General features: G+C 40.2%; 1 protein-coding gene and 1 long non-coding RNA gene across 3 annotated transcripts; one reads left to right on the forward strand and one right to left on the reverse strand.

Moving 5' to 3' along the window:
* The first annotated feature begins 483 nt into the window (after positions 1–483).
* LOC147334944 (uncharacterized) lies at positions 484–7,968 on the forward strand. Its single transcript, XM_086286027.1, has 3 exons — positions 484–625; positions 807–1,160; positions 7,295–7,968. The coding sequence occupies exons 1-3, from the start codon at positions 484–486 to the stop codon at positions 7,441–7,443; spliced, it is 645 nt and encodes a 214-aa protein (XP_086142153.1). The 3' UTR covers positions 7,444–7,968.
* Positions 7,969–12,741: 4,773 nt separating this feature from the next.
* LOC147334945 (uncharacterized) lies at positions 12,742–15,456 on the reverse strand. 2 transcript variants are annotated; one of them, XR_015128498.1, is made up of 5 exons: positions 15,397–15,452; positions 14,610–14,666; positions 14,437–14,473; positions 14,016–14,113; positions 12,754–13,378 (listed from the first exon to the last, which is right to left on the reverse strand). It is a non-coding gene; the product is annotated as an uncharacterized LOC147334945 (long non-coding RNA). The 2 variants fall into 2 exon arrangements; XR_015128499.1 differs by having other exon boundaries at positions 12,742–13,378; positions 14,437–15,300; positions 15,397–15,456.
* Between the last annotated feature and the right edge of the window lie 433 nt (positions 15,457–15,889).

Below are 15,889 nucleotides of genomic sequence, written 5' to 3' on the forward strand. Positions count from 1 at the left end.
CCTTTTCTGGCACTTATATGAAATTATGTCCATAACAATATATTTTTATTTGTTTGGGCAGAATCTGGTTTCATTTTACACAACTTATCCTTGTAAAACTATTTTCTCTCGAATTTCAAAAGCACACACTCCATCATGTACTGCTGACTAATCTTCTAATAAGTAACAGTGAAGGATTACCAAAGTGGTTACTGAAAACGCTGATAATTGTTACATGTCAAATATTTTCCCAAACAGAGAGAAGATGAAGCCTAAGGTGATCCTGCTGTCCATGTTCATCTATGGTTAGTTTATGGCTTCACTTTATTAACACTATTTCACCTCACTAACAGAATTTATTACATTTATCTTTCTGGATCTACCTTTCACTGGTGCTTAGATTTTAGATCACACTGGAGTGGATGTTTACAACAAAACTCCTAACATAATATTTCAGCTCTGTATCAGGTTCATGATGGTGTTGAGGTTTCAGAGTCTCAGAAAATGATTCCAGGAGTCCAGAGTGACAAAGACGCCCTCGGAGAAGGACGAATCAAACAGTGCAGCCACAGGAGTGATGACTCGGGTCTGTACTGGTGTGAAGGGAACACTGAAAGCTCTGACATAAATGATCTCGCTGACATTGGTAAGCTCATATGGTGGAAATTGTTGGTATTTGTTTTTCAAATTATGGTTACACCTGTTGCACTGAAAAGGGTTATTTCTCAAGACCTGGATTTGGGCTGCTGAGACCTTTCATTATACTTTAAGCCCTTTTTAAATTGTCACCCTGTGCACTGCTTTTTCCACCTCTGTCTTCTCAATAGTACAACCTGAGCAGAATGTGATACAGACGTCCTATCAGGCACAGGAGAACCAGAACATCACACTAGAATTCTCAACCAAACTTGGCACATCCTGGATCAACATGGACATCCTCTGTGAACTAATAACTATAGTTAAACGTAAAGTTGTGTATATTGTTTGTGAAGGTGTTGAGGTGTCAAAGTGTCAGGATGAAATGTTTTCAGGACGAGTCCAGAGTGACAAAGACGCCCTCAGAGAAGGACGAATCAGACTTCAACTTTCCAGACTCAGGACTGATGACTCGGGTCTGTACGTTTGTAAAGTGCTGACAGATGATTGCGCATACTCTTCCAAATGTCAACTCAATGTCAGTGGTAAGTTGATGTTTAGTATTCTTTCCATTTTCAAAGTTGGTTGCCTGTTACACTGACTGCCATGTTAATTGGAGGGGTGTGAGATGTTTATTATTTGGTTGTCATGTACAACTCTAACACTTTGTCCATACCAGCGAACATAGTTCAGTTCAAGTTAAAACCTGTTGGATATCTCACTCTGGTTTGAAGTAATATTTTTTTTCTATGTCCTTTCCATCAGCTTTTTACAAGTCTGATCTTCAGACGCCAACTGTGCATCCACAGCCAGAGACTAAAGAAGGCTTCAGCACTGTTGGATTGATAGTGGGAATATTAGCAGCTGTACTGCTCATCTGTGTCATCTGTGGTACAATTTATTTTATTTTTAGAAGGAAAACAAACCAACAAAAACGAAACCTTCTCAAAGAACGGCATTTTGTATCTTATCAAAGCATTTCAGCTGAGACAAAAAATCAACCTTCTGTATCTTCAACATCTGTTTAGATAAAATAAGGAATATAAAAAAAGCATATTTCATACCAAATTACCTTAACACACAGATAAGGTAGTTAAGATTTGTGTGTCTGGACTCAACAAAATAATTATAAATATTATATTTAAATCATGCACTCATTTCCCTGTTATTGTTTTAAGGTTTACAGCATAAATAAATACCTGATTTTAAAAGAGGAATTGTTATGAACTTTCTCTGTGTAGAAGTCCAAAGAGTGTTGTGAGAAAACTATGTTAAATTTAGCTGGGCTGGTGGAGGACGGTATTAAAATAAAAAATGTAAAATGATGTAAAATGATTCCATAGAGGAACTGTAAGGATCTCATTGTATTGAAACCAGAGCTACTGAAGCACCTTATTGAAAAATAGTTCTTGTTATTCTGAAAAAGTGTCTCATGTAAAAATCCAGCAGTCTGGGTAAATTGCTGTTTTTTCTCATGTTTGTTGACTAGTCTGACTTTTTTGTGATTAACTTGCTCAAAGTTCTGTTATTGTTGCTGATACAAATGGACACTGTAAAACTGTAATATTACATAAACATGCATAATATACCATTGTTCCTTTCAGTGTGTTAGCTTCAGTGAGGAGCTCACACCAAGAGTCAGCAGAAAGCAAGAGAGATTAAAGTAGGATATTTTAAAGACTGAACTGTCATTTGAATTTAGAACAAAAATATGGAGAACTCATTTTTTTTATTCAAATACTGCTTTCTTTTTGTTTTTGTTTGCTAAATCTGAGGAGAAAAACAGGGCGCTGGATTAATTGCCTTCTTGATTAGTCCATCTATTAGTCTATTATGTGTAAGTCTACTACTGGTACAAAGTTCATAAAATATTATTTTACATGAAACTGTGAAAATGAACAACACAGAAGTAATGTAATAATTATGTGTGTGTATATATATATATATATATATATATATATATATATATATATATATATATATAGGGTCAAGATCAACAGGCTCTTAGGGTACTGTTGATGTTGTACCTGGGGATCCCGCAGGCGAATGGGAACCATGAAGAGGCCGCTAGAAAAGCTGCAACCACCAAGTACCTGCAGAGGGTCAGGCAAGTCCTGAGGAGTCAGCTGAATGGTAAGAACAAGATCCGGGCCATCAACACGTACGCCCTGCCCGTACCCTCAGGTACCCTGCTGGGGTAATAGGCTGGCCAAAGGAGGAGATAGAAGCCACTGACATAAAGACAAGAAAGCTCCTTACCATGCATGGAGGGTTTCACCCCAAGTCCAGCACCCTGAGGCTGTACGCTAAGTGGAAGGAAGGGGGCCGGGGACTGGTGAGTGTCAGCACCACAGTCCAGGATGAGACAACGAACATCCAAGAATACATTGGGAAGATGGCCCCAACTGACCGAGTGCTCAGTGAATACCTCAGGCAGCAGAAACCCAAGAAAGCGGAGGGAGACGAGGAACCATCATGGAAGGACAGGCCCCTGCACGGTATGTACCACCGGCAGATAGAGGAGGTGGCTGATATCCAGAAATCCTACCAGTGGCTGGACAAAGCTGGACTGAAAGACAGCAAAGAGGCATTAATCATGGCAGCACAAGAACAAGCTCTGAGTACAAGATCCATAGAGGCTGGGGTCTATCACACCAGGCAAGACCCCAGGTGCAGGCTGTGTAAAGATGCTCCAGAGACAATCCAGCACATAACAGCAGGGTGCAAGATGCTAGCAGGCAAGGCATACATGGAACGCCATAACCAAGTGGCCGGCATAGTGTACAGGAACATCTGTGCCGAGTATAACCTGGAAGTCCCGAGGTCAAAATGGGAGATGCCCCCAAGGGTGGTGGAGAATGACCGAGCTAAGATCCTGTGGGACTTCCAGATACAGATGGACAAAATGGTGGTGGCTAACCAACCGGACATAGTGGTGGTAGACAAACAGAAGAAGACGGCCGTAGTGATCGATGTAGCGGTTCCGAATGACAGCAATATCAGGAAGAAGGAACACGAGAAGCTGGAGAAATACCAAGGGCTCAGAGAAGAGCTCGAGAGGATGTGGAGGGTGAAGGTAACAGTGGTCCCCGTGGTAATCGGAGCACTAGGTGCGGTGACTCCCAAGCTAGGCGAGTGGCTCCAGCAGATCCCGGGAATAACATCGGAGATCTCTGTCCAGAAGAGCGCAGTCCTGGGAACAGCTAAGATACTGCGCAGGACCCTCAAGCTCCCAGGCCTCTGGTAGAGGACCCGAGCTTGAAGGATAAACCGCCCACAGGGGCGTGCTGGGTGTTTATATATATATATACACATATGTGTATATATATGTGTGTGTAAATATATATATATATATATATATATATATATATATATAATTTTTTTTTTTTAACTTTTCAATAAATATGAACTCGTTTTATCTACAGTATTAGAGGGGATCATATTTTCTGCTTTCATCTCAAAATTCACACATAAGCACTTCTCATACAAGTTTGCCCCCTATGTGGCACAAAAGCTTTATCAATTTGTACTGATGTAACGGTGCCTTAAACAAGTGTGGAGAAGCATTTTTACTCCTGCCTTTGAACATAACTCATAAAATCACCCCAAAAGAATTACTCTGTTTCTCTAAGGTTACTGAAACAAAACCAAAAGGAGAGATGAAGCTGAAGTGAACACAGAAAGAGGAACAAACGTATGTAGCCTGACCTCAGGCAGTCAGGTGTGGCAGCTGTGTTTGCATATGCAGTGAAACTACATTTTCTCCACGGTACTGTAGGTACTGATGAAACAGACAGGTACAGAGTGAAAGAAGATACAGCAGACGTATGTATTTCATCTTTTACTTTCATTCAGCTTTGTCAGTCCTGGTAGTGAAACAGGACAGGATATTCAAAACTTTAAACTCTCTGGGGGCCGGGGTACAAAAATGCAGCCAAGCCCTCAGTGTTTGTTTTTTAAATATAACCATTTGAAACTATTAACAGAACAATTGTTCTGCATCAAATAAGAAGGCACACAAACTATTTGTGCAAAAAATAGTTTCTGTCCACTATAAGACAGAGGAGAACACCACACGCCTAAATCCTGCAGGTCTGACAGCAGGAGGTGTATTAGTTAAACTGCAGGAATGTCTTAAAGACATAAAGACCTGGATGACCTGCTTCTGAATTCAGATAAAAAAAGAGATTTAAATTTTTTTATCTAACCAGATGATTACTCTGGATAGGGCCAAAGTAACACTAAGCTTTCTTCCATTTGCACACTATCTCCAAAGGTAGAGAGACTAAATGATGCTGAAAAACTAGTATTTATTATTTCTATGCTGGACCACTGTAATTCGTTATTAACAGGATGTCCTAAAAACTAAGGACTAGAAAGAAAAGCATGTTTCTGGGGAATTTAAAAGTAGAATGGGAGACAGAGCCTTCAGCTTCTTCTTTGGATTCAATAGACAGACGCTATCTCTACTTTTAAGATCAGGCTTAAGTTTTTCCTGGTTGTGATCAGGTGACCTTGAATCTTTTCTTAATTATGCTGCCATAGCTCTAGGCTGCTGGGGGCTTCCCATGATGCACTGTTTCTTCTTGACTCACATTTTTCCCTCATAATGTGTTTATATTTTTACCTCCCTAACTCAAACTAAGGTTACAGGTTGTATGGACACTGCTTGCTTCGTGTATTATGAGACAGTAGCTGTTCAACCGGACCTAATAAGGGTGGTGAAGAGTGTGTTTGTTAAAAGGACAAGCACTGTGGAATTCCCAGTACCAGTGTGGCAGTGAGTTTGGACTGCCCTGCTGAGTGTTTCTGCTAAATGATCTAAACTCTGTATTCAGTCCTCAGCAGTGTTGGGCAAGTTACTTTGAAAAAGTAATTAGTTACAGTTACTAGTTACTTCTTCAAAAAAGAGTTAGTAACTGAGTTACAATATTATAAAAGTAATCTTTTTTTCTTTTTTTTGTGTCCCGTAGCCTTCAGAATTGTTGTCTTAAGGCCAAGAAAGATGCCAAGCGGATTTATTTTACCAAGTGGATCATCATGGCCTTGCCATATTGGTCCATTTGATTGACCTTTATTATAATTATGAATTTATTTTATTTTCAGTTGCTACAAACGGGACAGACATGACTGTGGGATAGGACAGGGGGAAAGAATGAAAGAAAGAGAGGGAGAGAAAGAAAGAAAACCAAAGGGGAGAAGAGACGGTCAGAAAGGGGGGAAGAAAGAAAGAAAAACAAACAAAACACCTGGATCACCTGTATGGAGAAAAAAAACAGAAGAGAAAGCAAACAAAAAAAGAGCAACATAATAAAAAACAGCACTATCACAATAAACTAGCTAGTAGTAGATAACAGTAGATACTAAATATTAAACGATATTGTGCAGCACGCAAGATTGACAGCGCACAGTGTGCTTTGAGGCAGCAGCCAAGAAAGCTGTAGTCCGTGTCTGTGAACACCCGTGTGTACACCTGTGTGCATACCTGTGTGGATCAGCATGCTTGCATTCCAAAGGTTTCTCCATGTAACGATCTGCTAGGGAGTGTGGGGAGCCATAGCCCCGTCCACCAGGGTATGAAGCAGGTATGGAGGAGATCCAGGCCCCAGATATCCAGAGGCCCCAGAGTACAAGGACCCGAGGAGGACCACCAAAAGGGGGGGAACCGTGCCACCCTCCTCGGAAGAGCTGAGTAGAGCCCCAAATGAGAGGTCACCAAGCAGTTTTCAGGACGAGTCCAGAGTGACAAAGACGCCCTCAGAGAAGGACGAATCAGACTTCAACTGTCCAGACTCAGGACTGATGACTCGGGTCTGTACGTTTGTAAAGTGAAGAGTGATTATGGGTTAAGATCTGGCAGATCTTGGCTAAACGTCACTGGTAAGTTGATTTAATAAAAATTTAATGGCATGTTCAGTACAGAAACCTATTTTGGATAAACTGGGGACTGGGCCTTGGGCGTCCAAGGGTCCCTGAGCAGTTATGGACTTTTTTATATTTCTTAGAAATGTGTGTGCACTGTGCTGCTGTCCGTGTGTGTGTTTGCTTGTATGCTTGTACGCATGTATGCTTAGGCAGGTGTGAGTGAGTGCATGTGTTTGCCGATGTGGTGGTGCCCTGTAGGCTGGGTGACAGGCACCTCCAGGCCTAGTGGGTGGTGCCCAGCTTGGAGGCTGGCCACACCAGAAGACCATGCCATGCACCTGCTATTGATGAGGCTCGTTGGGGGAGCTATTTAAGAGGATCATTGAAGTCGACTCCAAGAGGACAAGAGTGGCACACAGGTGGACAGCAGGCATGGGGAGTGTGAGGACACGGGAGCAGAGAGCACAGAGCAAAGCGTTTTGGGTGAAGATATGACACAGGAGTCGAGGGAGCGCACAGGGATTATTGTGCTGTCCTTTTTGCTCCACTGTAAATATAGTGCCATGTCTCAGTCAGCTCCAGGGCAGCTGTGGCTACAACTGTAGCTGCCTCCACCAATGTGAGAGTGAATGAATAGTGAAATTGTAAAGTGCTTTGAGGGTCTCGAAAAGCGCTATAGAAATTCAATCCGTTGTTGTTGTTATTATTATCACAATAGTGCGTTGGGGTCCACCTTCCTCACTTCCCCAGACCGTGACAAATAGTGATATTTATTTAATAAATGTGAGAGACTCAGATGTTTGTGTCTCTGCAGCAGTGAGGGATTGTCCTGAACCTGAGAGAAAACCTGAGACATCAAACACAGAGAGACGAGGAAGGCTCGGCCTCTGCTGTGGACTGACAGCAGCTCTGCTGCTTCTCTGCTGCTTCTCTGCTGCTTTCATCCATTTACTGTCTGAATAGAAAACAGGATTTCTACTCATCTAATAATAGATGTCAGAAAACTTCATCAGATCAATCAGTGGAAACAGTTTGATCAACAATGTAAACGAGACTGTTGGAGTTCACTTTAATAGCGTGATGGACAGAATAATGAGACACGATCCACAAAATCATGAACTTCATGGAAGTCTGTTCATTCAAAAGGAAACTTTGTCAATCTGTCGGTTTTCAGTCAGAAGATGAAATTTGCTCCATGTTCACTTTACTGATGAGAATCATGTCGACCTCACAGACCTTAATGTGAACTATTAACTGTGTATTTGTATAATATATACTGTGTATATGATGGATTTGTATATTTTGTTGTCACATGTTGATGGGTCTTTATGCAGAGACATGAAAACCTGCAGATCCTGCAGAGTTTGGTGGAAATAAAATCCAACATTGACTCAAACGATTTAAATATTGTGTTTTCTGCAGTTTGCTCAGCACACGGTGAGTTTACAGGATGATCACCTGTTTATCACTATGTTACTGTTGTTTATTTTTCCTGTGATTAAAATGAATGTATGATTATAAATTTAAAAATATGTCAAATATTTGATTTGAAATTCTTTAAAGTGTTATTTTTACAAGGAGAAACTCAGTGAGATTAAAAATCTGTGTAAATGGACTGGAGCTGTGCTCCTGTCAGGCAAACATTAGGGATAAAAATAAATGAATATTAAATAATGTTTGTGTTTTTAGTCAAGTTTTTCTGTTGGAAGATCAGATAATGCAAACTGTTTCATTCACCGAGCAGTGATGCTGTTTGTTTTTCACACATTGAGCTCCTCTCTACGGAGCCCTGCAGGGGACATGGGAGAAAAAAAAATTAAGACGGACTTTTGCGAGATCTCGCAAAACAAACTCGGGATCTCGCAAAAGTTTTAGCCGCATTCTTAGGTCGAGACCTACTACAGCCGGGTGGAACACCGCTTTCCCGGCACATCGTGCCTCGACCTCCCGGTTGGCTTCGAGCCGGCGTCCGAAGAATGCAGCTAAAAGTTTTGCGAGATCTCGCAAAAGTTTTGCAAGATCCCAAGTTTGTTTTGCGAGATATCGCAAAAGTCTGTCTTAATTTTTTTCTCTCCCATGTCCCCTGCGGGGCTCCGTACCTCTCTGATCAACATAAGTGGAAATCTAAATTTGTCCCAGCACTGGATCAATAGTTATGTTAGCAGTTAGCTGCTACCTAAACTGGAGAGTGAGAGGAAGTGACATCACAGAACTCTCCAATGAGTGAAAAACAAGAGTGCTCTGAGCCTGTTGAATAGACAGAGTTCAGTGGAAATCATTATGAGTTATACACAGGAGAATACTTTAGTATATAATCCCCCTGGTGATCCATGTTTTATAAACGAAATATTGAATGGCTCTTACAAATAAGCCTCTAATTATTTTAAGTGGTGACAAAGCAACTTTACATACATTTTAATAAAATAACCATTACATTAGTAACAAACTCAAAAAAGTACAAATAACACTCTTTCAGTAGTTTAAGAATTAACATTCGTCTGCTGCCTCACAAACAAAAAAGATCTTAGTTTCAGGTGTAATGAACATGTCTGGGAAGATTTCTAGAATCCAGGATTGACAACAATAACAACACCATCAGGTGAAAAGCTTCTCTCCTTATTTCCTCTCTTACAACAATGGTAACTCTCCTACCCACCTCTGTCAAAGAGCCCAGCTGTAAATATTATACCTGCCAGTCCAGGCCATCACCCTGCTTGTGCTGTAGGAAAGATTTTAGGTGCATCGCAGTCAATTCCACTGATAATTTACAGAAACTGACACAAGGAACTGAATATCTGTGTCTGATTATTTTATTTCATTTTCAGTAAACAAGTTAACTAGAAGTAAAATAAATAAAAATAACATATTTTATAACAAAAAAACCCAAAAATTTTAATCCGTTATAAACAGCAAAAACACAAAATTTCAGATTTAACTACTCACAAAATTAAAACTGTAAACAAATAAACAAATTTGTCATTTACCTCTCCAAACATCTGAAACTGCTCAAATGATCAAATGAAGAGACAGCTTTTTCACTACCAAAGTAAAAACATGTAGTTTCCTTTTTTCAAAGTCCATCTTTCATGGGCTCGTATGGAGACTCATATCCACTGAGCTTTTTTGTGCTTCTCAGCTGCTCCTGTTTGAGTTCAGCCTCCACGTTAATCTCTGGTTTACTTCAGCAAGCCGATGGCCACATGTAGCTTCATGGAGGGTGGTTGCATCAGTTTACAAACATGCTGGATCTTGCTGGAAATGTTAAACCATGGCTGTACAGAAGCCCAGGAAAGCCCCCGGACCAGACAGCGTCTCACCCTCCTGCCTCAAAACCTGTGCTGAACAGCTGGCTCCCATCTTTACTCGCATCTTCAACAGATCCCTGGAGCTGTGTGAAGTTCCCTCCTGCTTCAAACGCTCCACCATCATCCCTGTTCCCAAGAAACCCACCATCACAGGACTGAATGACTACAGACCTGTCGCCTTGACGTCTGTGGTCATGAAATCCTTTGAACGACTGGTGTTAGCCCATCTGAAAGACATTACAGGCCACCAGCTGGACCCTCTGCAGTTTGCCTACTGGGCAAACAGGTCGGTGGATGATGCAGTGAACATGGGGCTGCATTACATCCTGCAACACCTTGACCGCCCGGGAACTTATGCCAGGGTCCTGTTTGTGGACTTTAGTTCAGCTTTTAACACCATTGTGCCTGAACTTCTTTCCTCCAAACTCTCCCAGCTCAGCGTGTCACCAGCTACCTGTCAGTGGATCACCAGCTTCCTGACAGACAGAAAGCAGCAAGTGAGGCTGGGGGAGATCACCTCTGAAACCCGGTCCCTCAGTATTGGTGCCCCTCAAGGATGTGTCCTCTCACCACTACTGTTCTCCCTCTACACTAACGACTGCACCTCCAAGAACTCGGCTGTCAAACTCCTAAAGTTTGCAGATGACACCACTGTCATTGGCCTCATTCAAGATGGTGATGAGTCTGCATACCGGCAGGAAGTTGAGCAGCTGGTACTCTGGTGCAGTCAGCACAATCTCGAGATGAACACTCTTAAGACTGTAAAGATGACAGTGGACTTCAGGAGACATCCCTCAACTCTGCTCCCCCTCACCATATCAGACAGCCCTGTGTCAACTGTGAAGACCTTCAAGTTCCTGGGTACAACCATCTCCCAGGACCTGAAGTGGGAGACCAACATCAACTCCATCCTCAAAAAGACCCAGCAGAGGATGTACTTCCTGAGACAACTGGGGAAGTACAGTCTTCCACAGGAGCTGCTGATCCAGTTCTACACTGCGGTCATTGAGTCTGTCCTGTGCTCCTCCATCACAGTCTGGTATGGAGCCGCCACTAAACAGGACAGGATCAGACTGCAGCGGACTGTACGGGCAGCAGAAAGGATCATCAGCGCCCCCCTGCCCTCCATCCAGGATCTGTACCTCTCAAGAACCAGGAAACGGGCAGGGAAAATCATCACAGCCTGCACACAGACTTTTTGATCTGCTGCCCTCTGGCAGACGGTACAGAAGCCTGCAGACCAGGACCACCCGACACAGGAACAGTCTCTTTCCCCTCGCCAGCTCCCTTCTTAACAGTTGACCTGTCACACTGCTCCCCCTGCCAGACTGCAGCTGCACCTTATGTACATTTTGTAGTATTCATTCCACCTCATTCATTTCTGTATTTTATGTATATAAGTTTAGATTCGTTATTTATAGTTGGTTTTCACAGCTTGTGTATGTATGTGTAATGCGTATATATAGACACGTGTGTGTGTGTGTGTGTGATTTACATTGCTGTGCTTGAGAGCCACCATCTACCGGAACCAAATTCCCTGTATGTGTCTGCATATATACTTGGCCAATAAACACGATTCTGTTCTGTTCTGTACAAATGCAACAGAATCCAGCCTCCTCAGCCCAAGACCACAGGGTGAGGAGGCTTTGATGAAAATCTTGAGCTTGTGCTTCAGATAAAGGTGCCTCTGCTTGTTTGTTTTTATACTAATTATTTTTCTATTTACCCTTTAGTTGTATAGTTCATCATCTAATGCTTTTCTGCAGTTAGATAATGCACTGCAGTCCTGTAAAATACTTATGTTCATTTTTGATTGCATTAAACTACTCCATGAGAGAAGAAACTGAAAATAACTCACGTGATTCTCCCCTGTTTTCAGGAGTGTGACATCCAAGATGAGAAGCAGCATATGTTCAAGAGCAAGAAATATACAAACCTTGAGTGAGAGCAATGTTTTAAAAAAAGAAAGAAATACAGAAAAAAATATTTCAGTGCAAAATCGACATTAAGCATCTTTTTACCTGCAGGACTTTACAACATTTAAAATGTAATCACGCCAACTCCAGAAATGTAGATTATGAGTAAAACATTCAGACTGAAATTTAAAAAAAATTTAAAAAGCCAATCACATGTTGCTACGCTGAATAACCCTCATACGCATCCGGGCTTTCGGTCACACACGTCCCTGCTGCCTCAGTTTGAACTTGCTGCATTTTTGCTGAATAGTGCTACTCATGTTTTTGTAGAGATTTACTGCAGATTTCTCCCTTTGAAGCCATCCATCGATTGCTGGTTGTAGCTTCAGAAGCCTCTTATTAGCCTCTTTGTTATCGAATTCGGTGATGCCGTTTGATCAGAATTCTAGGCCTGAATGGACAGTTAACAGATTTTCAACAGGGTAGCTATATTTACAGAAGAGCTGCTGTTTTGCCTTTTTTTTTTTTTGCCCTTTTTGCTTTGTCCTCATGTCTTTCTTTGAGGTTTTCTTCTGTTCATTTCAGTAACTGGCTTTACAGTTTATTGATTGTCTCATGCAAAACCAACTTTGATTTCTGCAGTGCTCCAGGAAGTTTGATCAGTGACATTACCTGCTCTAAACTGAAGATTTAATTTAGATGTTTCTGAAGAGTCTCATTTGTGTTACACAAGTGTACACTCTGAAAAATGCTGGGCTAAAAATAACCCAATTTGTAACCCAGTGCTGGGTCAAATATGGACCGAAACAATGCTGGGTTGTTTCGACTTAACAGGGTTGGGTTATTGGTTTGACCCAGGACACTGGGTTAGGATAACTATCCAAAAATTGGGTTAAATTGACCAGTGTTTACAGCTGAGGCTAATATACAAAATTGACTCAAAACTCAGCACCCATCACAAGGGTTATATTACCATTAGCATTTGAATTAATATTTCTGCTAACTTTAAAATTCAGCATATAAAAACTAGATTTTCTCAAAACTACTTTTATTGCCATATGATACATGAACATAGACAGCAACATTCATGAAAAATAAATCAATGAAAGTAAAATGCAAGTAACAAAAAAGTATATAATTCTTCATATTATATCCATTACTTCAAATCAGTCTTTGGTTACAGCACATGTACATGTTAATACACAAGAACAAATTACATGTAAAAACTCAGAACTTTAAAAAAAAACTGATGAATTGATGATTATCTCAGTACTTAACATACATCAACACTTTGGAAAAGTGGCAAGAGGGCATCTCCCTCTCAGATCATTTCATGCACCTTTATGATCAACATTTTACACTTCCATCAAAGCTAAATGACCCCTCATTCATTTCATCATATTTGATTCATGTCCTGGGATAGATGACAGTGTGAAGGAATTCCGAAACCTGGGCGCGTCACTTTGGGTAACTTGCATCAAAAACAAAAAATGCTTTGAAGCTGCCATCAACAGACCTTAGACTGCTGCAAAAAGCAGAAACAAATTACCTTCTATTGGTCCTTTAGTGAATTCTTCTTCCTGATAGAAGAAGCCTTTTTCATGACATTGCGTAGACACTGCTCCAGAAATCCAGTTGCTGAACTATGAGTTCTGCCAGGGCCAACCACACATCCGTCTTTTTAAACAAAGGAAAAAGGTCAGTAAAGTTACATTTAAAAGAATATCTGCAGTTGTTTGGTCAAGTTGTCTGTAATCCTGGAGCGCTAACCTTCAACACTATACTTGACATTTGCTCAGAGAGGAGAAAACTGTAATGAAGCAGACCAGTCTGTGGTTGTGAATGGTTGCAATTAATTGTTAGGAGATTGACTAAGCCAAGATCAAGTATCATGTTTCACACACTTCATACTGTCACAAGGTTGTACAAACCTTTTTGCTAACTTTGCAATAGATTTAAACAAATATTATTTATCCATCTCTAATGTGCATATGACTGAAGAAGTCACTTGGATGAGTGACATATAATGTGCGTACATTTTTTAAAGATATGGAAATTGAGTACATACAAACTGTATATTTATTTTTATAATCACAATGACACTCAGTATACCTTTTGAAAAACTGACCAGTATTTAGGTTTTTTTAATTGTTGTGTGTATCCACTGAAGTGTAGATACTTACATATCCTGTGCCATGGCAGTCCTTTAAACATGGAAACTTATCTACTATTAATGATGCGAAAATTGACTTTATTCCTGAAGTTTGGCTGCAACACACACACACACACACACACACACACACACACACCTCACTTTTCTCCACAACATTCCATCTTTCATGTTTGGATATGTGCTGGTGTTCCTCAAGACTGGCAACCAAAGATCCCCCTCAGGTGTACCTCACAGATGTTCTAAAGTTAAATAATTAAAGTTAAAACATTTTTTATGTTAATTTTAGGATAACTGGATATACTTGTGATGGCTGCAGTTACAGCTACACAGTGGTAATATCTATTGAACATCAGTGTTGCAGTAGAGGCTTAACCATAACACTACACATATATGTTTCGTTCTTTAAATATAGGATTTAATTTACAGAGTAATAAAGAATTGGTTTAGGTTTTAGCATTAATTTACTTATACAATCACATTAAACTGTATTCTAAAAATCTGCGCACATTTTAGTTTCCACTGTCACACGTATTATTTAATCTTTCTTTGTTTTCTGATTTACCTCAGTGGCAGCTGCTCCCAGTCCCTTGGTTGACGAGCTAAAAGGTGGAAAACAGTCAGAGCAAGCCTATGTGGAAATCTGCAAATTGGGTCATACCACTACTCTGGAGCATGCGGGGGAATGGAATTTGTTATTTTAGTTGTCACTAGTTGTCACCTCACACAGCTACTGACCCGAGTCATCAGTCCTGAGTCTGGACAGTTGAAGTCTGATTCTTCCTTCTCTGAGGGCTTCCAAAAAACAAATTAATCAATCTTAATTCTTTAAACAGAGAATAAAAGCACAAACATGTTCCAGAGAATATGCAGTAAAACTGTTTTTGTGCCAGGGCATATAATACTTGAATAAAATGCCTGGGTTTCCCTCCAAATACACACTCCATAACTTTGGTAAAGTACAGTTTCATTTCCTCTGACATTCTGAAGGCCACAGACACCACATTACCTCATAAGACTTTGTGTTACACTATCTCATACCGTACATTACTAAATCTCCATTTGCACTATTTGCCTATTTGCACTACTCTGCCTGGTTTGCACTCAATGTCATTTACCCTTATATTGTATATTGTATAGCTTTCTTGTTATATGTAAAATTGTATTATATTTATTTAATTTTTTTACTTTAAAATATTTTACTTGCATTTTTAATCACTCTTATATTTAAATGTTCATTTTCTATTTTATCTAGGGATTGAGAGTAACGAAGTTTCTATTCTCTGTATGTCCTGTACATGTGGCAGAATTGACAATAAAGTTGACTTTGACTTGACTTTGACAAACAGTGTGACACACATGACTGTGTTACTTTTTCAGTTTCTTTTTCACTCTGGCATCAAGACGAAGGGTCATCAACCCAAAATATCTGTAATAGTATTCAAGAAAATAATATCTTATTATTATTGTTATTAATAATAATAATAATAATAATAATAATAATAATAATAATAATAATAATTACCTCCAGTGTGAAAAGGCAGCCAGTGGAACAACAGAACTTTGTATGATGAGAAAACGAATTACCACGTATTCTGCTCGAGCCCCTCTGGTTGTGCATTTATACACAACCAGAGGGGCGGTGCTTGCAGTCAAAAGCCAAACGCAAAAGCCAAGAGTAGCAGCCACCCCCCAGTGGGAGTGGCCAATCTTACAAACGTTTATGTGTGTAATGAGCTTCTACCAACCCAACATATCTGATACGTCACATCAGCTGACCTACGTGACTAATCAGATTCATAATTCTGCTAATATTTAGTCTTTAATCTTAAATACAAGTAAAGGGTAGTTTTCTTCTTCCCTCGCGTAACTGTATGGGGATTATCAGCGTTTTCAAAACATCGTTTCTCGATTTTGATTTAAGGATATGTGTTTTTGTTCGCGTTTTACACAAAACACAAAATCTTTTATTAACGGTATAAACATTTAAAAACATGATCGTATGTACAGAACAGATT

This window comes from Aulonocara sp. 'chitande type north' Nkhata Bay, linkage group LG3 (assembly GCF_057382095.1).
Source record: "Aulonocara sp. 'chitande type north' Nkhata Bay isolate Kocher_YH1m ecotype deep benthic linkage group LG3, A_spYH_male_GT1.1, whole genome shotgun sequence".
Lineage (NCBI taxonomy): Eukaryota > Metazoa > Chordata > Actinopteri > Cichliformes > Cichlidae > Aulonocara > Aulonocara sp. 'chitande type north' Nkhata Bay.